Source organism: Sorex fumeus, unplaced genomic scaffold (assembly GCF_029834395.1).
Source record: "Sorex fumeus unplaced genomic scaffold, SorFum_2.1 ptg000003l, whole genome shotgun sequence".
Classification (NCBI taxonomy): Eukaryota; Metazoa; Chordata; class Mammalia; order Eulipotyphla; family Soricidae; genus Sorex; species Sorex fumeus.
The window spans coordinates 27403955-27427485 of record NW_026606060.1 but is presented as its reverse complement, the minus strand read 5'-3'; the positions used below and the strand labels follow the sequence as shown (position 1 = coordinate 27427485).

The 23531-nt window shown below is 33.0% G+C and overlaps 1 protein-coding gene across 1 annotated transcript in view; it reads right to left on the bottom strand.

Moving 5' to 3' along the window:
- Positions 1-23531, bottom strand: part of PTPRQ (protein tyrosine phosphatase receptor type Q) — a 229001-nt gene that overhangs the window by 31545 nt on the left and 173925 nt on the right. The window contains exons 34-37 of the mRNA XM_056117635.1: positions 17049-17148; positions 13758-13886; positions 1893-1919; positions 1106-1187 (exon numbers count right to left, since the gene is read on the bottom strand). Of these exons, the coding sequence (XP_055973610.1) occupies positions 1106-1187; positions 1893-1919; positions 13758-13886; positions 17049-17148 (338 nt within the window). The remainder of the gene's footprint in view (positions 1-1105; positions 1188-1892; positions 1920-13757; positions 13887-17048; positions 17149-23531) is intronic.

The following is a 23531-nucleotide window of genomic DNA, read 5'->3' as shown; positions in this document are numbered from 1 at the left end:
ATATAAAGTTTTTGGTGATATTAAGAAATTTGTTTTGTATTTGTAATACAAAATAATCACTTAAGTTAAAAAATGGCAAAAAGTATTAAATCAACTTGCAGATGTACTATCTTTATATTATTTATAAATATATATAATATTTATATTTTCTAAATTTTATATTATCTTTGCTCGAGCGGGCCCAGTAACGTCTCCATTGGAGACTTTGTTGTTACTGTGTCTGGCATATCGAATACTCTCGGTAGCTTGCCGGGCTCTCCGAGAGGGGCGGAGGAATCGAACTCGGGTCGGCCATGTTGGCCGCTTGTAAGGCGAACGCCCTACCCGCTGTGCTATCACTCCAATGGTAACATATACATATACTTCTTAAAATATGTATATGTATATATATAGTTACATTGCTTTTGAAATTTTGTATATTTTTAAATTATATATTTTATTTTAAGATAATATAGTAAAGGGGGGGCTTTACTATATTATCTTAAAATAAAATATATAATTTAAAAATATACAAAATTTCAAAAGCAATGTAACTATATATATACATATACATATTTTAAGAAGTATATGTATATGTTACTTCAAAGTAACATTACATAGTCTCCATAATATGATAGAGCACTTATTATTTATAGAAAAATAAATCTTGCAAACATGGCCACCACTTATCTGTTTTTTTAGAATAGCTATAGATCCAAAAATATTTTTTAAATAGTCGAAAGAACTATTTTAATCTAAAATTTAGTATTTAGTATTTAGTACTTACTAAAGTCATAACCCTAACCTAATTTACAAATAGTAAATATGGCATTTTAGAGTCACATCTCTGACCAGATGTGAATGCAGAGCAAAAACTAGGACAGACTGCCCTTATTGGCAAGCTCTGATGAAGAACACCTTTTACTAATGTACTGGGTGAATAACTGCAGGTTGTACCAGGGGTATCCCAGTGTAACATTACTATCCAAACAATCAACTTGGTAATTGGGTATTGATTATCAAGGCCAGTGTCCTTCATGGCCTTGCTTGCTCAAAATGGACATGAAATGTGACACATGAAACGACTGGAGGTCTGGCAATGTTGTGACAACTGCTAGTAACATACCGAAAATTCTTCTTGAAACTTTAGGTTGTTGTTAGTGCAAAGTTCTTCAACATGCTGTAGGAAGGACTTCTTACTTATTGGCCTCCAAGAAAAGAAAAAGGTACAAATTGGAGTCATGTGAGATTGAGTTTGTTCATGTTGGCATGGACAAGTACTGTAGAGTTTACCTGTTTAAGAACAACTGACACTGGAAAACCCACAAAGTCATGCATGCAGCTTTTAAAAGTCACTCTGTCAGAGTATAAGAGTAACTTCTACCTTTGACATTTAATTTATCTGTATTCATAATACCAGGTTCCTTTCATTTTATTTTTTTAAATTTTTTTTCAGGTTCCTTTCATTTTAAAGTAATTCTAAAGAAATGATTTCACTTTTAAGTGAACAAAGTTTTTCAAGTAAATTCACGGGCATAAAGTTATCATTGAATTCCATAGCACATAATACTTCTCTGTCATACAGAAAACATTTTATACATTACAAGGTTTTAGAAGATATAAAATAGTGCAGTGACCTCATTCTCATAATGACATGGTTTTTAAACCCAAAGGAGTTTAAATATCCCTGTATTACTTCCCAAGCTAAAATACAGACATGCATGCTTCACCCCAGAGAGAGAGAAAGCATTTCTCCAGTTACCATGCAATTAGTCATGCTTTTATGATTTATATCCAGCTTGGAGGTTTTTCTAACCAATATACAATAAAAGGAACCACACATTAAGATTCATTGAATCAGTGAGTCTAAAAGTTGATATTCAAAGAGAAAGAAAGATTTTTAATATACTTACTTGATGGATTTTCTATAACTAAGTAACCTGCAACAGAGATTGTGTTAAATGCATTGTGAGTTGAAGGTACAGATCTTTCTGAAAGAGATCTATATTGAATCCAAAAATATATGTCAGTAACATATAGCTTGCTGTGTCCTTAAGTGATATGTGATTTTGTTTCAAATTATATTGAATTTTAAAAACAATGTTGTCTAGACTAAAATATAGCCAAAAATAATTTAGTTTCTCTGAAACTAGGAAACCGATATTACTACTGTTAAGTTTTGGGGGTATTAAATTCAAAATAATTTACTTTTTAATATATTGTATAATATTTAATAGTCTGGGGAATTAATATGGGATACTGCATTGAAAAACAATTCTATTTTGCATCGTATGGTAGTTAAAAGTCTGTGATAGTTCATATGGATTTAAAAATATTTTCTTTGAACATACAAAGTACTGTACTCGGAAAATGATCTACAAAAAATTTATGTGGTCTCTGTCCCATTTAGGTAGGAAGAATGTATAACCATAGTAAAATTACAATTATTTTAATTACTTTGGACATAACTTTGTACTATTTATCATGATATTAATACTCTAAAAAATTTCTCAGATAATGTTTAATAGCCAAGTATACTATGAAACACACAATTAGATATGCAGATTGTTAAGAACACATTTATCATGCAAAACAAATTTGCACTGCAAAACCCACAAAGCACAAAGAAGAGCATCTGCTCTTCAGTTTTACAATTTTAAATATTGCTGAATATGCTCTATGTTGCTTTGTGAATAAAATGTATTAGATGAAGTAACTTTTAGTAAAGAATTAATGAAAGAAAATCAGATAAAATGTATATGAGAGAGAGAGGAAAAAGAAAAGTATCTTCCATGGAGCAGACTGGGGGAGGGTGGCCTGAGGGAAACTGGGCACATTTGTGGTGGGAAGTGTATACTCGTGGAGGGATGTGTGTTGGAACACTGTATAACTGAAACCCATGAACAGCTTTGTGATTCTGTATCTCATAGTGCTTCAACACAAAAATAAATAAAAGTGACAAATAAGAAACAAACAAGTTTGTTCAAGTGAAATAAATTGAAAGATATTATATTTCAATATTAGGACTGATGAAAAATATGAATGTCTGAGCAAATATTACTACAAATGGTGGCAGAATTTCTGGTTAATGCATAGATGTCTCCAGGAAGTATCTAACAGCATCTCAGGGTATTTGACAGATCATTCTATAATCAAGCATTGCCTCATGGTGAGAGACTACAATTTGTAAGCAGAAGTCTTGGTGTGTGGGTGTCTGGGACTTCCAGAACACTATAAAGTGGTTCTAAGAAGTTAATAGACTCCTAAGTAACTAGATGGAGATGGCTACATAGGCTTTTGAATCAAGATAATCCTTTATTTTGAGGACAGAAGATAGTGTTTGAGTTGGAAGTACTTTTAACATTACAAGAGATATAGTGGGGACTGAGGCAACAAGAATCATTTTCTGCTGAAAACAACCACCTCTATGCAAAAAACAAAAAGAAAAAAAGCATAAACTACAAAGGAATAAGATGCTGAATTAGGAAGATGAAGTTAGTTTCCAATTGCAGCATTGAATAGACAATTTAAAGTCATATGGGGAAGTATATATTAACTGGAAACACTATTCATTTTGTAAATTGTAAGATACAATTGTAAGATATTCTAATTTAATGACAGGCTCATAATCTACTGATGAAAGATAGACCATCATCTTATAGTTTTCCCAGAGAATCATGATTATATGAAGCTGTATTATCAAAAATTTGTATTATCAAATTTTTGATAATACAGCTTCATATAAAATGAATCTAAAATGAACTTAATAAATGGGCAGCTGTTAATAAGTAATCTAAAGAATCAGGGTTATCTTACAAAACACCAGAGGAATATTAGGCATGAATAACATATTAAAATAAAAATGATCAAGAAATAGCTAAAGTTCTATAATTATCATTCTTACTGTATTCACTAACAACATCTAATTTAATTTAGAAATTGTAGTCAAACTACTTTATTATTTTAAGTAAATTTATTTTTTAGTAATTAGCTCTATTGGCAGTTGTTTTTAATTTATAACTCTTATTTTAATAGGCCTTAGAAAGAACTTTTAAAAAATGCTAATAAACTATACCAAGATTATACTTAAACCTACTTTAAATCACAACTGATAACAGACTTTAGTGAATATCTGAGCTATCTTCCCTTTGTATAAAATAACCATATTGGCTTGGAACACCTGCTTCTACAATTACAGAAACACTGTCTTGAACAAGCTACTTAATCTTTCTGTGCTTCAGTTTTCTAATTTTGTAAACACAGCAAATGTATGCAAATAAATTTCATATAAATAATTTTCCTGGAAAATACCCAGGTTTTGGAAGCAATATATAAATGCTACTTATTGTTATTAGTACAATAATCACCATTTCTAATTTACTTTGTATAACTCAGAATCCTTCTTCTTATGTTATTCTGCAACTGATATTGTTATGAAGAAGAAATATTTTTGGTTTGCAAAATAATATTCTGGCCTAACTGCATTTTAAACTGGATAATTTCACAGCGGGAAGTTTTCATGTTTTATTCTTCCTAATCAGGTGCTTGCATAAAAAGTGATCACAGACACCTAGGCTTTTAATCCAACTCTTGATTTTCTAATTTTTAGTTCAAGGTCTTAAATAAGCGCTAAAAAAATACTACAATAAATTCTCACATATCTATGTAGAATTATTACAAACCACATTTTAATCATTATTCATTTGAACTTCCCTTCACATACTCTGTAATTTAAATATTCTAGTAATACTTTAATACTCTATTCAAAAGTTATCTCCTAGATAGAACTTAACCTATTTTATTACAGAGAAAACAATCTCTACCTTTTGTAAAAGCAAATTTCTAAAAGTAATCCTCTTTCATCTTATAGTATAGCTACCCATGAAAATGCATGCATCATGGATAAATAAACAGAAGTACATGTGCACTTCAAGGCAGAGAAGAAAAAACTTCTGGCTTATTATAACTCCCTCACATGTAAGACAATCAATAAATCATTGTTAAACATACTATTGTGGGAGAATTTACATGGAGATACATGATAAGCTAAATAAGTGCTCTAATTATTATGAATCAATTTATACTAGAGTTTTAAGGAATTAAGAATTGTCAGATTGTTCTAATCAAATCTTGATGTCCAGTATATGCAACAATAAATAGTATATGGATGTAAACAAGGTCATGAAAGATCATCTAACATTTGAAGAATATAGATGTTAGGGATTTCATTAGGAAATTAAATATACAATTAGAATTACTCTTAACTACCCAGCTTAGAAAACATATGTTTAAAAAAGAAATAGAAAAATAGATCTGTTAGACTTTCATTTTCATTTGTAGCACTTTTTTGTTTGTCTAATCCAAATTACTGAATTTTTCTATTTTTACATAAATATCTACATAACTTCTAATAATTTAATTTTTACATAATTTCTAGCCTATGCTTATGTCAAATTGTATATAAAATAAAATGTTTGTATGCTTATATTAATAATGTACATATATGGAAAATTGTATATGTTCTTCAAGTAAAATTATTTTTACTTGACTTACTAATTTAAAATAAAAGTAGGACTTTTCCCCCTTAGTCTGTATACTATACCATTGCTTAGATTCTTGACCTCAGATGTTTCTATTTTCCCTTTAATATTGTCTAAATTATAATTTTACATAAATGCTTTATTATTATCATTTTACATATAATTAATGGGGTAACATTGCTTTATAGGAATGTTATTGTTTTTATGTGTTAGAGGTAGAAAGATTTCATGCCATGCCCACCACCAGCACCAATACCCCAGTCCACAGAATTCCTAACCTCTACCCGAAATCTTAGTTCTTAGAGTATGAGGAAATAAATTGATATCCTCTTAGCATGAGGAAAATAAATTGACATCACTGATAAAGTCATTCAAAGCAAAAAATGCTTTGAAAATGATTTTTAAAAATCCTCTAAGAAATTAATGGATATATAAAGCACCAATATAACTTCAAGGGTGGTTGTTTCCAGAACAAGTGATCTGTGCAACAAAGAGACAAATAGAAAGTGTTTTATTGATATTCAAAAATTTAAAATATATGAAATAGAAAGAATTTTTAACTATTGTATTGTTTTAATTAATTTACAATAAGGAAGGTGATTGTCAAATGATATTCAATTCATTAGTGTATAAATCAGTTTGGGACTAGTCCAGATTTCAATAAGAAAACGGATCACTTTCTAATAGAAAAGTGTAATGCTTTTCATTACTTGAATTTTAGCCTGTCTTAAATCCTTTTGTTGAAAAGGGTATTATTTCATGTCTGGACTCATTTTTTAAAAATCTATCAAAAACTTAAATTCCACTCAGATTACTCTTGATATAACCAAAGAGGATCCATTTATTTATGTTGGCAGTGGTGATTGAAGACCATATTGTCACAGAGACTCAGCTTTCCCTCAAGGTCAATTAGTTGAAATCAGTAGGGAATTAAAATATAGTCTGAGCAAAGAGCCATAATGATAGCCAATAGAAGAGTGGCTTAAATCACCACTACCAGTGGCACAGTACAAATTGAGAAACTCTATCTTTACATTTGTTCTATATTCAGATAGTAAATTTGTGAAGAATCTCTCTGATAAAATAAATAAATTAGTCATTCCAAGTTTTATAAAATGCTACATAAGAATTAGTTTATGTTTTTATCAAGTCATTAATAACTTAATCTTTACTTCTATGATGATATTCTATTATTTATCCAAAGTCCTTATGTAATACTTATAAAGCTTTTCGAAAATATCTTAATTTTTGTTCTTGTTCATAACTCTCATTTGTGCTACCTAAGATCATATCCTTTCAAGTCTTCATTCCCTGGGTTCAATCCCCAGCATCCCATATGGTCCCCCGAGCACCACCAGGAGTAATTCCTGAGTGCATGAACCAATAGTAACCCTTGTGTATCGCTGGGTGTGACCCCCAAAAAAGCAAATAAAAAAAAGACGACGTAAAAGGAGCTTTGCTACTTGGAATGCCAACTCTTTGGAGATAATGACCTTCCTTTACATTACAGTCTTACCAATGCCTAGATAAAAGTACCTGCAAGTTGCTGTATTGGCCTCTGGTGCCCAGTTGAAAATTCTTTAACTCAAGTAAAGTGATAAGTACTTTTAGAGAGATATGGGGAAGCAACATTCTTCCTCAAGTTAAAGAGCTGAGTTATTTTCTGATGTGGCAGGAGATGAATTTTTCGTTTCATAAGCCTTTCCACATTAACACATCTGAAAACAAATTCTTGACAGATGTTTTATTTTGTCAACCATGCACTCCGAATTACAACCTTGGGCATACACTATCCCAGGGGCAATAGGGCAGAAGCAGTAGATAGCATGAGGAGACTGCTGACAGTTGTGTGAAGAGTTGGGCAAAGGTCCTCAGTGAAGACTTAATGAAGACATGACAGGTGACATTATGCCACCTAAAAAGAAGCCCTTAAAGCCTGAACTTTTACCTAGTAAAGCAGGTAAGCTCTGAAATTCCTCTCTCAAAAGTTAAAAAAGTCAATCCTAAAAAACTAGTTTTGCAAAAAAGACACCATGCAATTTTTTATGTGATTTATGTAGAGATAATAAAAAAAAGATTCTAGTTAACTCAAACTATTAAGTTGAGTTCTATTGAAGTAAGAGCTTTGCCTGAGAAGGACACTATTCACTGATTCTAGAATAGAGACTCTAGTGACAAATGAGAGAGAGTGAAAGTTCGATAAAAATGAAAGCATTTTTCTCTGTGGGACTAATGGCATAAAAAAAAGGAGTAAAATGATTCTAATGATGACGAAGAAAGACGTTCAGCAGAGTTTCACTCCTAGACCATTTGTAAGCCCGGAATGCTGAGAGGTCAGCTTTGAGTACTGGATGAAAATGGATATTTTATGTTTGATGTGATCACTTAAATATTTAGCTCAATAGCTTCTTACTTTGACAAATATTTGAATTTGATTGTGCTAGTTTACAAGAATAATGCATTTTCATAAAATTGTTTTAATTCTGTTAACAAAGACTTGGCAATTAGTTTAAAATGAACTAAAATAAAATTACCTATTATTTCAAAACGCTAAATGTTATCAGAGTAAAAATAGGCCCACCCATCTGTTTTAATCACGCTGAATACTATTCACTGTGCCTTTAAGTTGAGGTTTATGGAGAATGGTTCTTCAGTGATATGTATTTTAACCCTCTGCCTTGTTCATATCTCTTACATGAAGAAAACAATGAACTCAGGGGCACTCAGTCAAATACTGATGTCCTTGCTAATGCTGTCATTTGCTATGCTATGCTCAGAATATTGAACACAATTTGCGTGTGTGTGTGTGTGTGTGTGTGTGTGTGTGTGTGTGTGTGTGTGTGTGTGTGTAAACAAAAGGCATTTCCAAGTATTAGAAGAGTGCCTGAAAGCATACACAGTTGGCTATCCATTGGTCAGGGCAGGGGGTAGAGTTTCACAAATGCTCCAGAGTCAGAGAAGGGAAAATGTCATCATCTTGGGCCATGTAGATTACTGCCTGCAGCAGTTGACATGAGCTTGTGTGAAGTGTGAACCCAGCCTCCACCTGTTAGATGAAGAATTCAGCCCTTGTATCATGGTAATAATAGGACAAGAAGAATGCGAAGAAATCTAGGTGGACACTTATTTTACTATAAAAGCTAACACAATATGAGAACACAGCAAATTCTCAGGACATGCACATTATAAGTCAATGTGCATTGGGTAAGATTAATTCACCATATCATTAGCATGCAGTATTAGTGAGGACACTGTAAGTTGAAGGCATAAGAGTCTGCTTTTTGTCTCTTTGTTTTACAAAAACAATACATTAAACAACAAAACTCTCAGCATCATAAATTAAAAATATAAGACACACCATCTGACAAATTTAAAATAATCACAGCAGAATCTGCATCACCACAGTAACTTACTGGATGACAAAAATCTCCTTGCGTCTAAAGAAAAATGAAGAGTATCTGGAAGTAAAGATTTGTTATTTATTTAGTATACAAATATACCATGTCATGTTTATTTGCTACTATAAGAAAATGAGTATTAAATCTCTTGTGTCATTCTTCTTCAGTGAATTTCTTGTCCTAAGTTTTGACACTGCTTCACAATATAGCTAAAGACAAAAGTGAAAAGAAAGACGAGAATCTGTCAAAGAATTGTTGAGGCTAAAACACAAATGACCTTACACAGTTTAATATATAAACCAAATATTATATGCATCCTTACTGAAGTTATAGTAAGAATTACACTGCTAAAAATTTTCCAGTTCCTACAAGCTTGCACCTACCCTAAAACATCACCACCCTTTGCCATATCTCTCTAGAAAATAAATAAATCTAAAGAAGCCCTTTCATCCTTGGAATTATTCTGTCTAGAAAAACTGCTTGATGTAAGATCACATAGATCATTGTGTATGTATGTGCACTTATATTGATTTTTGTGTAGTAGTCTTCAGTGTTATATATACATTTTAACACAGTGAATGTTAAAAACACATTCTTATACCTCCAAATTCACAGACATACAATTAAGTCTGTCTTAATTGTATCTTAATTCAATTGTATCTTAATTCATAGACATATATTAAGTATATCTTAATAATTCATTATATCTTAATACTTCAGAATAAAATAGTTCTTGGCTAGCAAAATGACTGTTTTATTTATTACATTTTTAGAAAGCTAAATTTTTGAAGTATGTTTTATTTTAGAAAATAAAATAATTAGAAAATTTAGCTTTCTAAAATTTTAAAGATTAAATCTCTAAAATTAGGATGGAGTTTAATCTTATATACCAAATATTAGGGTTAAGATAAATCATTACAAATAGATTTTTAACACATAGTAACTGTTTTATACATATAGTGATTATTATGTTAGCAAATCTTGTAGGTAAAGTTTAAAAATTTACAAACATTATCAATAATAATAGAAGAACCAAATGCTTTCTGATTTATAATTTATAGAGCAGAATCATAATATTCTTTTAAAAGTAGAGCTTTCTGAAGACATAAATATGCAAAAATTACTGTTAAAATAGCAATTTCATTATTTACTTCATTTTATTGAGAATTTTAATTCTATTGATGATTTCTGGATTGACCTACCAAGTCTTTAAATAATGAACCATCTAAATTATACATTTTACTCAAATAGTGAGGATAATTATAGTGGAATGATATATATAGATCTTTTAAAAAATGAGGCTTAGAAGAAAATAACTGTCAAGTAAGAATATTAATGACATTAATTTATTAATTGATGTTATTCTATCCACCCCCCAATTTAATCACTAAAAGATAAAATTTTTTGATGTTGAAGTGTGGAAAGATTATAGTGAAAATCTTTTAAAAATAAACTAATAATGTCCTTCTGTAAACTCTGTTAGGTTATTTAATTTTGTGTTATAACTCTCTTGGGAAGAATATCTGTGCTGAAATTAAATTAGTTAAAAATAGTTCACAGAGTCAATCTTAGCCACCTTGATATAGGTTCTTTGTTTCATCTAGGTACACACAGATGCTGATCAACATTTTATCATCCTAGAAATGTTTCTAACTTCAGTGATTTCTGAGGCTGTTTTGAAGGACCACTCAAAATGGCATACAAGAACCATTTACTAATCTGGTGAATGAGGAATAAATGAATCCAATATATTTAGTATTTTTCCTAAGCAGTATTCTTTGCATTGCTCAAATTTAAATCTAAAATGTACATAATGAAATGCTACAGTTATCAATCAAAAATATCTTTTGTTTGTTTTTGGGCCACACCTGGCATTGCTCTGGGAGCTATTCCTGGCTACTCTAGGCACTCTTATGGGCATATAAAGATATATAGCACTGAGGAAAATTGCAAGTCTGATGTAGCATGAAGAAAGTAGACAGTTTGGAAGAAAAAGAACATGCCTAAGCCTCAAGTAGAAAGAGCATATGTTAGCAGGGCAGATTTAAAGGAAATTATCGAAATTCTTTGCTGCAAAAACAAAGACATATGGCATAAGTTACTCTACAATTTGGAAGCTAATTCAAACTCTTGATCCTTCATTCCCAAACACCGCCATCCGTCTCTATGTTTCTGCTCTCACCAGATCTGTACAGCCTTGAATAGATCAAGATCTTCCAAACCTAAAAACAGGTGAAGAGCTTTAGAGCTTCATTGATGGAGAGCCCCATGTATCTGTACTTACGGATAATTTTAGACCCATCAGTAATTATTTTTCCTAGCCTGGCATAATGTATTAGAGACTTTATTAACATGTGAAAGCTTAAGGAAATAGTCGTGAGGTCTCTGCAATGAAAATAGTTAATACAGCATTTGAGAGCTTAATAATTTCTGAGATAATGCTATATGCTACTGGGATTATAAGCAAGAATGCTTTACAGTTGCAAATACTGGAATCAGAAGAAATAAATGAGAGTGAAAAAGAATATGAAACAAATGTATCAAATTTTTCATTAAAAAGGAGAAACATACAAATTTTCAATGTGAGAAAAATAAAAATATACCTGAAAAAATGCTTTGCACCTCCACATCACAAATAAAGTGATTTAGATAAATGTGGAAGTCTGAAAGTAATGCATCTAATTTAAATAAAGCAGACCTTGAGCTAAATTGTGAAAAGACCAATTTCTAAGGGATGTGATCTCACCACAGACTATATAGAACAAATGCCTCATTGATAAAGAATGAGTTCTAGTTATTGCCTAGCATTAAATTTTTTAAATTATTTTTTTCTTAAAGATCTATTTGTGAGAACTTTTGAAAGACTAATAAATATTGTTTTCTAAAAGTATTCTACAAGTATTTGTAAATGTAGAGTTCACATTTAAGTATGAGTGTATTTGATTCAATTGTTTAACAAAATTAAGCTGAAATTTAAGTTTTATAGTTTAAACACTTTCTGGAGTACAGGAGACCCTGACTCCAGGCCTGTAGAGGATCACTGAGAAGGAATGGCAGACGGGGAGTGGGAAATTACTACTGAAATTTGGTAGAAGTTTGGTAGAAATTCTTTCACAGTAGAAAGAAGACACTTCCTTCTACTTTACTATATGGTCCATCTAGGACTGAGACAGAGCTTCATGGCAGTAATGCTTTATTATTTGTATAACACAGTTTTAGTCTGGCAAATTACTCTGGGCATACACTGACTGTTCTTTGATACATAATATTCTTTTCCCCCCTTTTTTGGTGCCACCACTAGCTGTGCTTAGAGTTTACTCCTGCCTTGTACTCAGGAATCACTCTTGGTGGGGCTTGGGGAACTATATGGGTTGGCTGTGTGCAAGGCAAGCACTGGATCTGCTACACTATCTTTCTGGCACCAACTTTTTTTTTTTTAAATTTTAGGCACTGTGGTTTACTATACTGTCAATAGTAGGATTTTTTTGCATTAACTTTCCCAGTACCACACCCTCCACTAGAGTGTGCCCTTCCTTCCACCATGGTGTAGCACCCCCTGCAAATCTTGCCTTAGGTCTCCCTTTGCAGCTTAATTACCAAAGGCAAGTTCTCAGCGTCTTTTGTCTTTGGGCATTTGTTATTTCTCTAATATGTTTCTTTATATCCTGCATATGAGAGTGAGTATTCTGGGTTTGTCCCTCTCCTATTGTTCAGCATGATACTGTCCAAACATGTCTGATGTGGAAAGTTTATTTTGGTTAGTATGTAACTATTGTAGACATAGCCCTTGGAACACTATCCATTTTGGATAGCAACTGAATGTACTAGAATCAAAACCAAAAAAAAAATGTACAGAAGTAAAATTTCAAACAAAAAACAATTTTTTCTTATAATTTTGTTATACCACCCAATAACATTTTTTTATTTTAGTACTTAGAGGGACTTTATTCTTAGAAGATATTTTCCAATAGGACATATTAAATACTTTTAGACAAACTGCAAATATTCTTGCAAAGTAAACTATCTGATAAGCAACAACTTTGCTAAGTGAAAATTATAAGCTTAAAAAATTTTGATATATCCTCAGGGTTAATTTTTAAAAGTTCAACAGAATTGTGCAATTATTTCAAAACAACTGGTTTATGCTCATAAGCATCACAAAATATTGCATTCTCAACCAATTTATTAAAAAATAGTTAATTATCTTGAGATAAACATTTTTCAATGCGTTAACATTCTGAATATTTTGAAACTATTTAAAATTATTGTTTATAATATATACCAAGAATACATATTTGGTTAGAACATACTTTCCATTTTCTTTCAAAGATAATTTTACCCAGCATTTATTTTTAAATATAAAGCAATTTAAAAAATAAAGTGCCAACACATAATTTAGATTTTTAATGTAATTTTATACTAATATAGATATTATAAGAACTTCATAAAATTATATAGACAACATCAAAGAGTTATAAATTTAAAATTGTGATTCAAAATGTGGACACATCTAGAAAATATGATGTAAAAACTCGTCAAATCAATGATCAAACATAGCTTAAACATTTAATGTACAAAATCTTTGTATCAGGAAAAAAATTAGAAAGCTTGTTGGAGCATTATAGTCCGAAGTTCATATTGAATTCAAAGTATAGGAAGATTAAGTGGTTCTCCGAACACCAGGGAGAAGTGTGTAGAAGATGGAGGTCACCCTTTGAAAGAAGATCTCTGTGACCTGTGTAAATAGGAGCCCCACAAACACTTCCAACAAGCATAGGTCAGAATAGGGTCATGGCTCCAGGCCCTCTGGACCACTGTTCACCCAGAGGAGTGTGCTCACCGCGTTAATCTCTCGTCCTTCAGTTCCAGATCTGCCACTGTGATGAGCTGATCCAGCTTGAATTTAGTGTCAATAATTTCTGCATCCCGAGGAGAGTATGTGCCACCTTCCTTTTGCTTCTGTCGAATTCTAAAATAAGTACGGTAAAGTTCAAGAGGGGAATACCAGAAAGAATACACAAAATTAGATTTAATTTTCATGTAAAGCATGAGTCATATTAGTTACTTTGCTGGAATTTTCTGAACATGTGGCAAATTTATCCCTAATAAATTTCTGGTCCTATTTGAATCCCACAGAATGAAATCTGCTATATTTCTTAATATGTGACTTTGTTGAAGTATGGAATTTAAATGAAAATCAACCAATCAAGGCCTGGGTCATGGACATATTGATAATGTGAAACAATCAAGACTGAGAATGTGGCAACTTCTATTTCTAGCTGTCCCTAGAGATGTCATAAAAAGTAAAGATGACAAAGTAGAAATAGCCCCCTGTAGTAAAATACAGTGTTCCCTTAATTTTACATACATGAATCATTTTTACAAACATAAAAATGCTTCCAGTTGTTTTATCTACTTTAAAATATGAGCTATATACTCATTTTTATTTATTATCTATTTAAAAAATAAAAGGCTATGTATCTGAGAATAAAATAATTGATTAAATTATAAATCTTAACATACTTGATTCTCTAAGCCATACTGTGCACATGCAAAGGTTTCTTTTGCATTTTTAAAAATGTGTGCAATTTATTGTGAGTTAAGAGTTAGGGTGTTAGAAAATATAAAATGTCCTTATCTTCAGTGATATTACAGCTCAAGTGGAAAGCAGGACTGAAATGTAGAAAAGACACAAGAAAAAAAATAATTAAAATGAAAATCAGGGACATCACAGATAGTTATTCATTCCTATATAAGTGAGGACAAGCATGCAGTTCAGTGACAAACCATACATTTCACTTGTGTGTGGCCCTGGTTTTGATATTCAGCAACACACATACAAAAAAACTTATATTAGAAAATAAATAAATAGTAGCTTTTAGAAGAAATAAGCATGTAGGATTTGACTTGATTTTCCAGAATAAGAAACAAGAAGCATGATTCTCAAGAATGTTGCATACAAACCTAATAATATTTAGGTGAAAGCAGATCCATTTGGCCAAAAAGAAGTAAGCAGGGGATATTGCAGAATTTGGGCAGTGTGTAAATAAGGACTTTATTTGTAGGGGCATGAGAATTCATAAAAGATTTTTGAAGAGAAAAGCAAGATAGAGCCAGTTGAGGCCCCTTAAGAACATGAACAATGTCTTACAAAATGTTTAAAGATATCTAGAATTATGATTTTCTCTCATCATCTGAAACTGAAAATTGTTTATGACACACTATATAAATTGTATATTAAAACTATTGTATATTGTGCACACTTTTTTGTAAGGGGTGAACAACCATAATGTCTTACAAATATACCTCTAAAGATACCTAGAAAATAACTTTCATCAGCTGAAACTGAAAATTGTATACTGCAAAATACACAAATTGTCTATTGAAAATTTTATATTGTACAAAATTTGGGGGGCATAAGGAGAGAGGTGGTTGGGCTACATCCAATACTGCTTAGGGTTTACTCCTGGCTCTGTGCTCAGGGATCACTCCTAGTGGTCTCAGGGGACCAAACCAGGGTCAGTTACATGCAAAACAAGTGTCTTAATCTCTGTACTATCTCTCCAGCCCTAAGAAAATATGTTATTTCAAGAGAGTTAAATTATTTATCAAAATTATGTATTTGTTTTCATTTGGGCCTCTTCATCAAGCACAGCTCAGGAGACTTAGTGTGGGGGGTGCTGGGATCCAGATTATTCTTGGATAACTGGGTGGGTGGTTCAATGTGTGGGTCTAAGAAAGCATCCGTTCTGTGGTGTTGGGGATTACTCTCTCCATCCTGGCAGTTCTCAGGGGCCTCCAATGATCTACTTAATTGCTGGATTGGGGACCAAACTGGGATGGGCTGCATGCACCTTAACCCAGTCCACCAAATTATGTTTTAAGAGATACAAGATGAGGTATATGATGCTGGATGAGATACAAAAGAGAAGAAACCATTCTTTCTAGAGATAAAATTAAAGCTTATTGAGTCTGGGAGAGCATATGCCCTTGCATTTAAGTGACTGTGGGTTTGATATCCAAGTGTGAGCACCAAGAAAAATAAGAAAAAGTAGCTTATTTGGGCCTGGGAGATAGTTCAGAGGGTAAGAGCAGTTACCTAAGAGGGACTCTGGCCCCACTTTAGGTACAGTCTTGATGACTTTCAGCACCAACAAGTATAATAGGCATCACCTCATCAAGCCATCAAATCTGACTGGTAGGCACTGCAGGGAAGAGTATCCCCAGGATACTTCACACCTGGAGCAACACCCCCACCTTCCACCCTAAAGAATGGCTCTTTTTACTAAGATTAAGGTAATCTATCATAGGAAACTAGATAGATCCCCAAAGTTCCACAAACAACAGGGCAATCAATGAAGAGACTGAAGTTGAGGCCTTGAAAGAATGTTTGAAAAAAATGTAATAGAGATGCTGGTTAAGGTGAATAGGAAAAAGGAGCTACCATATCAAGAAATCGGACCAATTTAAAATGCTTTTCTGACTAAAACTTCTCTTTTCAGCACACACTTGAAAACTGAAAACTGATAGGAATATTTTAATTAAATATATCTGATTTATAAATCATTAAAAAAAGCAGAAAATCTGCCATCTTATGCTCATTGTGTTATAGCTTTATTTCTAAGGTTCAAATTCTCGCTTTTTTTACCCTGCATTATTGGTGTTGTACTGTAATAGTTTTCCTTTGCTAGCTGGCAGAATGTTAAGTTTCATTAATAGAAGGCACTAAAGTGACCCTTGCCAGGGGCTGGGCCCAGGAGATAGTTCAAACACCAAGTCTCACAATGGAGACATTACTGGGCCTGCTCGAGCAAATCGATGAACAATGGGAGGACAGTGCTACAGTGCTAGCCATTCTAGATTGTCTTGGGAATTCTTACTTTTTAGGTCTTAATTCTTTTATCATCTCTCCTGAGGCCTAGAGAGAACAGCTGCTTTGTTACACTTGCTACTTTGGATAATTTAGAGGTCTCTATTATCATTTTAATATCTTACTAGTTCTGAGAGTTAACCATTCTTTTAAACTTACAGTTTTCTGTTCAAATAACTGTGATGGCTTTTATCTCCTGATTGGACCAATGAATAATGTCCATGAAGTGTTATAGGAATGTTGAATACAAATAAGTCTTACCTTGCAAATGCAAAGATAGCTGTTCCAAGAAGAATGATTGAAAGGATACATAAGGTGACTGAAAGGATAATCTCTACAGTTCTTTCTGATAGCCCTTCCCCTGGAGTGGATGGAGAAACAAAATTATGATTAAATATTATATAATAAGATCTTGAATCTAAAAACATACAAAATTATTTTCATATGCACTTTAAGATTTTCAATCAAATGCAAAATTTTTTTCCGCTTTTAACTTTTAAGTTCTGTGTTTGATTGACTTTTTTTTTTTTTGCTATTTTCAGTAACTACCTTGGTGGATTTATACAGCCTAACTAGGTTTTAATTTTCATTCGCATCACTCTTTCCTTAAAAGGGTGATACTGCCCCCAGGGGGCGCTGCAGTGATTCCTGGGCGCTGTCGCGTCTTTAGGCGCAGAGGGGAAGCGCTTTCCCTTATCCTCTTTATGAAAGCAGATTTCCAGCGAGGGGTTCTGACTAATTGTTTTGTTTCTGAAAAGGGACTAGTAGGCCACAGAAGTTTGGGATACTCTGATAGTTTCCTCTGATACTAGGATGACAAGGATGACTAATTCTAGTCTTGATTGTCCAATTGCCTGCTGTGTATGTAAGAGTAAAATTAAAATTTCCAAATCGATAGGACACATTTGGCGGCCCAACTTCATCTTTCATCTACTCTTCTTCCAACTTTCTGCTTCTTAGCTGATGGCAGTTTTCTTGTTCCAGTTGCTCAGGCCAGAAACTTTAAAGTCATCCTTGACAATTTTGCTCATAAAAAAAAAATCTAGAAACACTGAGAAAATCCTGTTGGCTTCATCTTCAAAGCTTATACACTCATCACTAACCTAAAAGGAATTAGGGAAACTTGGTGAGATGGTGTTTCCCAAGTGGGAGTAGAAAACAAAAGAATTAGAAACATCAAATGGGGCAGGAAATCTAAGAAGTGATCGAACTCTAGCTGCATAGAGAGAAAAAAAGATCATTTTGAAGTGACTGTGTTTTTTTTGGTCAGAAAATTTTGCTTTAAATTTATGTTTTTATATTATGCCTTATAATGATAATGAGTTTTGTAGCATTTTATGCCTTATCATAAATTATCCTTTATAAACATAATTTATGCTTTATAATGAATAAAATTGGTATTAAGTACATTAGACATATGTAATGTCATTTAATAAAAGACAAATTTAAAAATAAAGATACTAGTTTATAAACATGGATATAGCTAAATCACTAATTTATCAATTATTTATCAATTTATTAATCTAAAAATTTGTAATTTAAAAAATATAAACATTTTCTTTAGATTTTTTATATGAACTATAGCAGAGATAAAACCCATTGCCAGAGGAAAGTCCTGCTTAATAAATGTAGAAGAAATAACGGAATTAAAAATTGTGTTGCATTCCAAATAAAATAATTTAGGTTAGATTAATTTATAAACCTTAAATGATTAAAAAAATTAATGGGAAATTACATATTCAGAGAGTGCCAAAATATCACCCTACACATTATTCCTGGTTGAAATAAGGTATTAAAACTACTTGCCAATGAAGAAACATGATTTCACTACCATTGAACTTACTTATAAACTTGACATAATTGAAAAGGTGACAACCAGATAGTATATACCTTTTGATTTAAGGTATTTTGATCTAGGCAACCATACCTATAAAGCATCCTCACCAAATAATATCAATTGCAAACATTCTAACTTTTATATCTTATTTCAAATTTATAATAAGGGAAGAAGAAAAATAACATGCAGAAATAATGATCAAATTCAGAACATAGAATTTCCTACAGGGCAATGCATCTGTGGCATGAATGTGTCTATGATATAAGTGGGGGTAAAGAAAAAGTCTCCCTAGGTTATAAGAGATTAATAGATTTAAATAAAAGATAAGGTATGAACTTATTTGGATTCTGATTTAAACACTGTAAAGAAAAAATAAGTAGGTATTTTTAAAATGTATCAAACACTTATGTAGAATCAGTCACCAGGAGAAGACTTTCTCCCAGTCTCTTCCAAAAAGTACCAAATCAGTATGAGAATGGAGGGTGAAAACTCTCTGTGGGTCTTGCGAAAAATATTTAGTTGTCCTCAGTTAGAACTGCAGACATATTTAAATTAAGAGCAGTAAGACCCTAGAGGTTGAGAAGAAACTCTTACCTCAACTCAGTGTTTAAGTCTTTTATTAATTGAAAAAGCAATCAGTGCCGCCCTAGGACCTAGAAGGATGTGGTTTAGGGGGTATCAGAAGGATGTAGTTTAGAGGGTATCGTCCAATTGTAAGTTTATTACTGAACTTATCCTTTCTATCTGAGAAACTCATCATTCTACTCTCAGAGAAATAGAGAAATAATTCCTTTCCATCTTAAGTGAACCCCCTCCCTCCTGAAGTCCTATGTCCCTTAAAGTAAAAGTAAAAGTAAAGGCCCTCCCGTTGATCGTCAATTTGCTCGAGCGGGCCCAGTAACGTCTCCATTGGAGACTTTGTTGCTACTGTGTCTGGCATATCGAATACTCTTGGTAGCTTGCCGGGCTCTCCGAGAGGGGCGGAGGAATCGAACTCGGGTCGGCCATGTTGGCTGCGTGCAAGGCAGACGCCCTACCCGCTGTGCTATCGCTCCAGCCCCATTTCCTTTTACTTTTAAAACTTCCCCTCCAGTCTCTCATTTTCTTTTGCAGGTGGAAAAACTATTTTTTTTGTTTGGCTCTTTTGAGCCACAGCCAGTGGTGCTCTTGGATCTGCTCTTAGGAAACACTCCTGACAGTATTTAGAGAACCACATGGGATGCCAGGTCTGTTGCATGCAAGGAAAATGCCCTACCCACTGTACTATCATTCCAGTCCTGACCCTCTAACCTCTTCAATGTATATACCCATTAATTCCTGGCACCAGGTTTTATGCATCAGTTTCATTCTTTGTCGGACAGGTAGACAATATATTTGTTCAAAATCCCCATTGTAATGTCACCTACTCTGACCACCCCTTTAATGCCTGGAATGGCATATGTCCATTCCAGACCCATACACTGAAGCTTCTGCCTCCACATGAAGAGAAGTTGTATATGGAGAAGAAAGTAATGAACATTGAATGCATTTATAATGGCTGGAACTTCAGTTAGAATACATTCTAAGAATCAGTGTCTTTTGAAGAATTAGTGTTCTTATCAGTAGGGACACCAGAAAGAAGCACTCTCCCTTCTTGCACATGAACTAAAAAACTTGTGAGGGCACGGTGAGGAGGAGGCCTCTGCCAGCCAGGATGAGAGTCCTCACCAGATACCAAATTGACTGTAACCCTGTCGATGAACTTGAGCATCCAGAAATGTGAGACCATATCTATTTTGCAAGCCACCAGCCCACTGTATTTTGCTATTAAAGTAAGACATTACTCTACTTGAAATTCAAAGTTCAGGGGCTATAGAGATAGCACTATGGGCAGGATTCTTGCCTTGCTGGGTTCTATCTCTGGCACTCCATGGCAGAGCAAGGAGAAAGCCCTTTGTAATGAAGGGTGTAGTTCAAAACACACAAGCACACATGTACATGCTGGCACATGCACACACACACACACACACATAAGAAATTGAAAGCGGGGCTGATGCAATAGTATAGTAGGTAGGGCATTAGCCTTGCACGAAACAGATCCAAGTTTGATTTCCAGCATCCCATATGGTCCCCTGAGCACCACCAGGAGTAATTCCTGAGTACAAAGCCAGGAGTAACCCCTATACATCGTCGGGGAAAAAAATTGAAAGCTACATTTCCCTTACTTCCTGGTCCTCCTTCTACACCGTGAGTACTCTATTCTTTTTCTTAGTCCAGATGATTTCAATATATTTTGAAATTCACTAATTTGTTATCCTTATTGCTATCATCAGTCCAGATTGTGAACTTCCTGAGGACAATTTTTTTTTTATTCAAAACTTATTCTAAATTCTCAGAATAGTACTAGATACCCAGTAATGCTCTAAATATTTTCTGAATCTACCGATATATACAGGCTAGAGTAATAGCATGGCAGGTAGGGCGTTTGCCTTGCACACGGCTTACCCGGGCCGACCCATGTTTGATTCCTCTGCCCCTTTCAGAGAGCCCGGCAAACTACCAAGAGTGTCCTACCTGCACGACAGAGCCTGGCAAGCTCTCCGTGGGATATTTGATATGCTAAAATAAAGTAAGGAGTCTCACAATGGAGATGTTATTGATGCCCACTTGAGCAAATCAATGAACAATAGGAGGACACTGCTATAGTGCAACTGATATATACAAATGCTAATTTTGAAATAAGTATTACATTTTTTTCACATTGAAGATCAAGGCACTAAATAACTGTGAATACACAAATGATAAATAAAATTTTGACATAATTTAATTATTAGATGAAACCAATTTTAAGTAATATCATTTACAATTTAACTATAAACAGTATTAATGACATGTGACAAAACGACAGAGCTGAAGTATTTATAAATTTTCATATATTAAAGCTTCATTTTTACCCAGAATCTGTGCTTATGAAATGATTACAATTTTAAAGAGTTCCTGAGGCTATTTTGTATGGCAGATTGAACGAATACCAAACTTACACATTTTTTAAAGGTTCAGAGTTCTCTAGCCTACCCAGCTACATTTAGAAGATATTAAAGCAGCATGTAGCTCATTAAATACCAATATTTTTATACATTAATATATGAAGATTTAGTTTGTGAAATTTCGAATGCTGACTCTAATTGGAAGTACTTGGGAAAGGACACATGAAGATGAATAAAAAATTCATCATTATCAGGTAATATTGAATCACTAAACCTTAGAACTCAGTGGGAAAAAATGATTTCATAGACCACAAAAAAAATTCAGGTCAGATTACCATTTCAAAGTAGGAGCCAAGTGAAGTGAGGCAATGACATATACTGTATTAATAAACAGTATGTAATCCTTTGGGCACATGTTTTACAAAAGTACCACTGGGAAAGAACAAAATGTACTGTGATTGTTGGGTACAAATTCTATTCTATGCTAATAATGTACCCATAGAAAATTACTAACACATAATGAAGTCACTTCTACCAGTCCCTTAATAGAAAATGGAATTCTTTCTCTTGGAAATTTAAATGACTCTTTATCAAATAAGTTCAAATCATTTCCGACTAGACCTTAAATCCTTTGAAAGGTCAAACTAAATAGTTTTATTTGCATAATAAAATGTGCTGCTGCAATTAAGTGAATCATAATTGTGAATGAATAATTTTTCATAAACATCATCTTTGGATTTAAAATACTATTTAAGTTCAGCATATGGATCTGTTTTTAAAAGCCAGGATTATAACTCTAAAAAAGAAGCTATAATTAAATGAGTAATAAAGCTCACAGGGCATTGTCTCTCTTTTGAGAGACACTTGTTAACACTTTCTTAACATTGTTATAATTGCCAAAGAAAGCAATTTCTTATTACAGAACTTCAGTATAAGGAGTTATCTTCTAGCTCAGTACAGGCATCCAGGATGAAAGGATTTGCTAAGAATATTTTGGATTCATTATTCAAGAGATATAAAATAAAATATGCAAAATATGTTATTTCTGCACTTCTGGTTGGCAAAATACAACAGCATATGATAAATAAGTTTCCAGGTTGTAGGGGAAAGTCATACTTATTCATTATTCAAGAAAAGTGGGATTATTATATTTTTATATATAAAAAGTATGCACATGTATTAATCTCAAACTAAGACGAGAAAATGAAAAGTGAAGCAGCTAGAAATAACTTTAACTGTTAAGGGATAAAGGTACCAGAAGAATAGGAAATCTTTGTGACAAAAGCATCATGAACAGTTATGAATGGAAAGTTATGAGCCTTTAGAATTTGCGAGCCATTTGCAACAAAAGTTTCTAAGCACAGCTTTAATGGGAGTCAGACTAAAAGCTGGGTCTGAAAGCTGCTGCTGCCACTTTCAAGTTCTGTAACCTCAGGGAATCTGTTTAGAGAAATTCATATTTCTTGCCAAAAATTTAGTATTATTCCTAAACAGAGAATCATGCTATAGAGTCTTATTGAAAAGCACATGCAAGTTTTAGGAAAAAAAACACTCATAAAAGGGTTGGCATATTAGAAAACAATGTTTAGCATCAGTAATAACTTTTTCCTAACCATTCTTTCATTTAGCTGATTCAATCCTACAGTTAAGGTCTGAGGTAGTTACATATCATTATACCCATTTTAGGAACATTTCAGAAGTAAATATGTTAAAGTAATACTCAAAGCCATTAAACTTAATATATGCCCAATGCCTGATATCTTCATCTGACTGCAAAGTCCATCAAGTTCACTCTTACTTTACCATTGCCTCATTAATATCATGAAACTTCCCCTGTTCCTCTGCTATAGTGGGGCAAGTGAGTGAGCCCTTCGCTTCAGAAATAACTAGAAGCCTCCTATTTCTGTTTCTATGTGAGCATATTGTAACTTTTTTTCATTT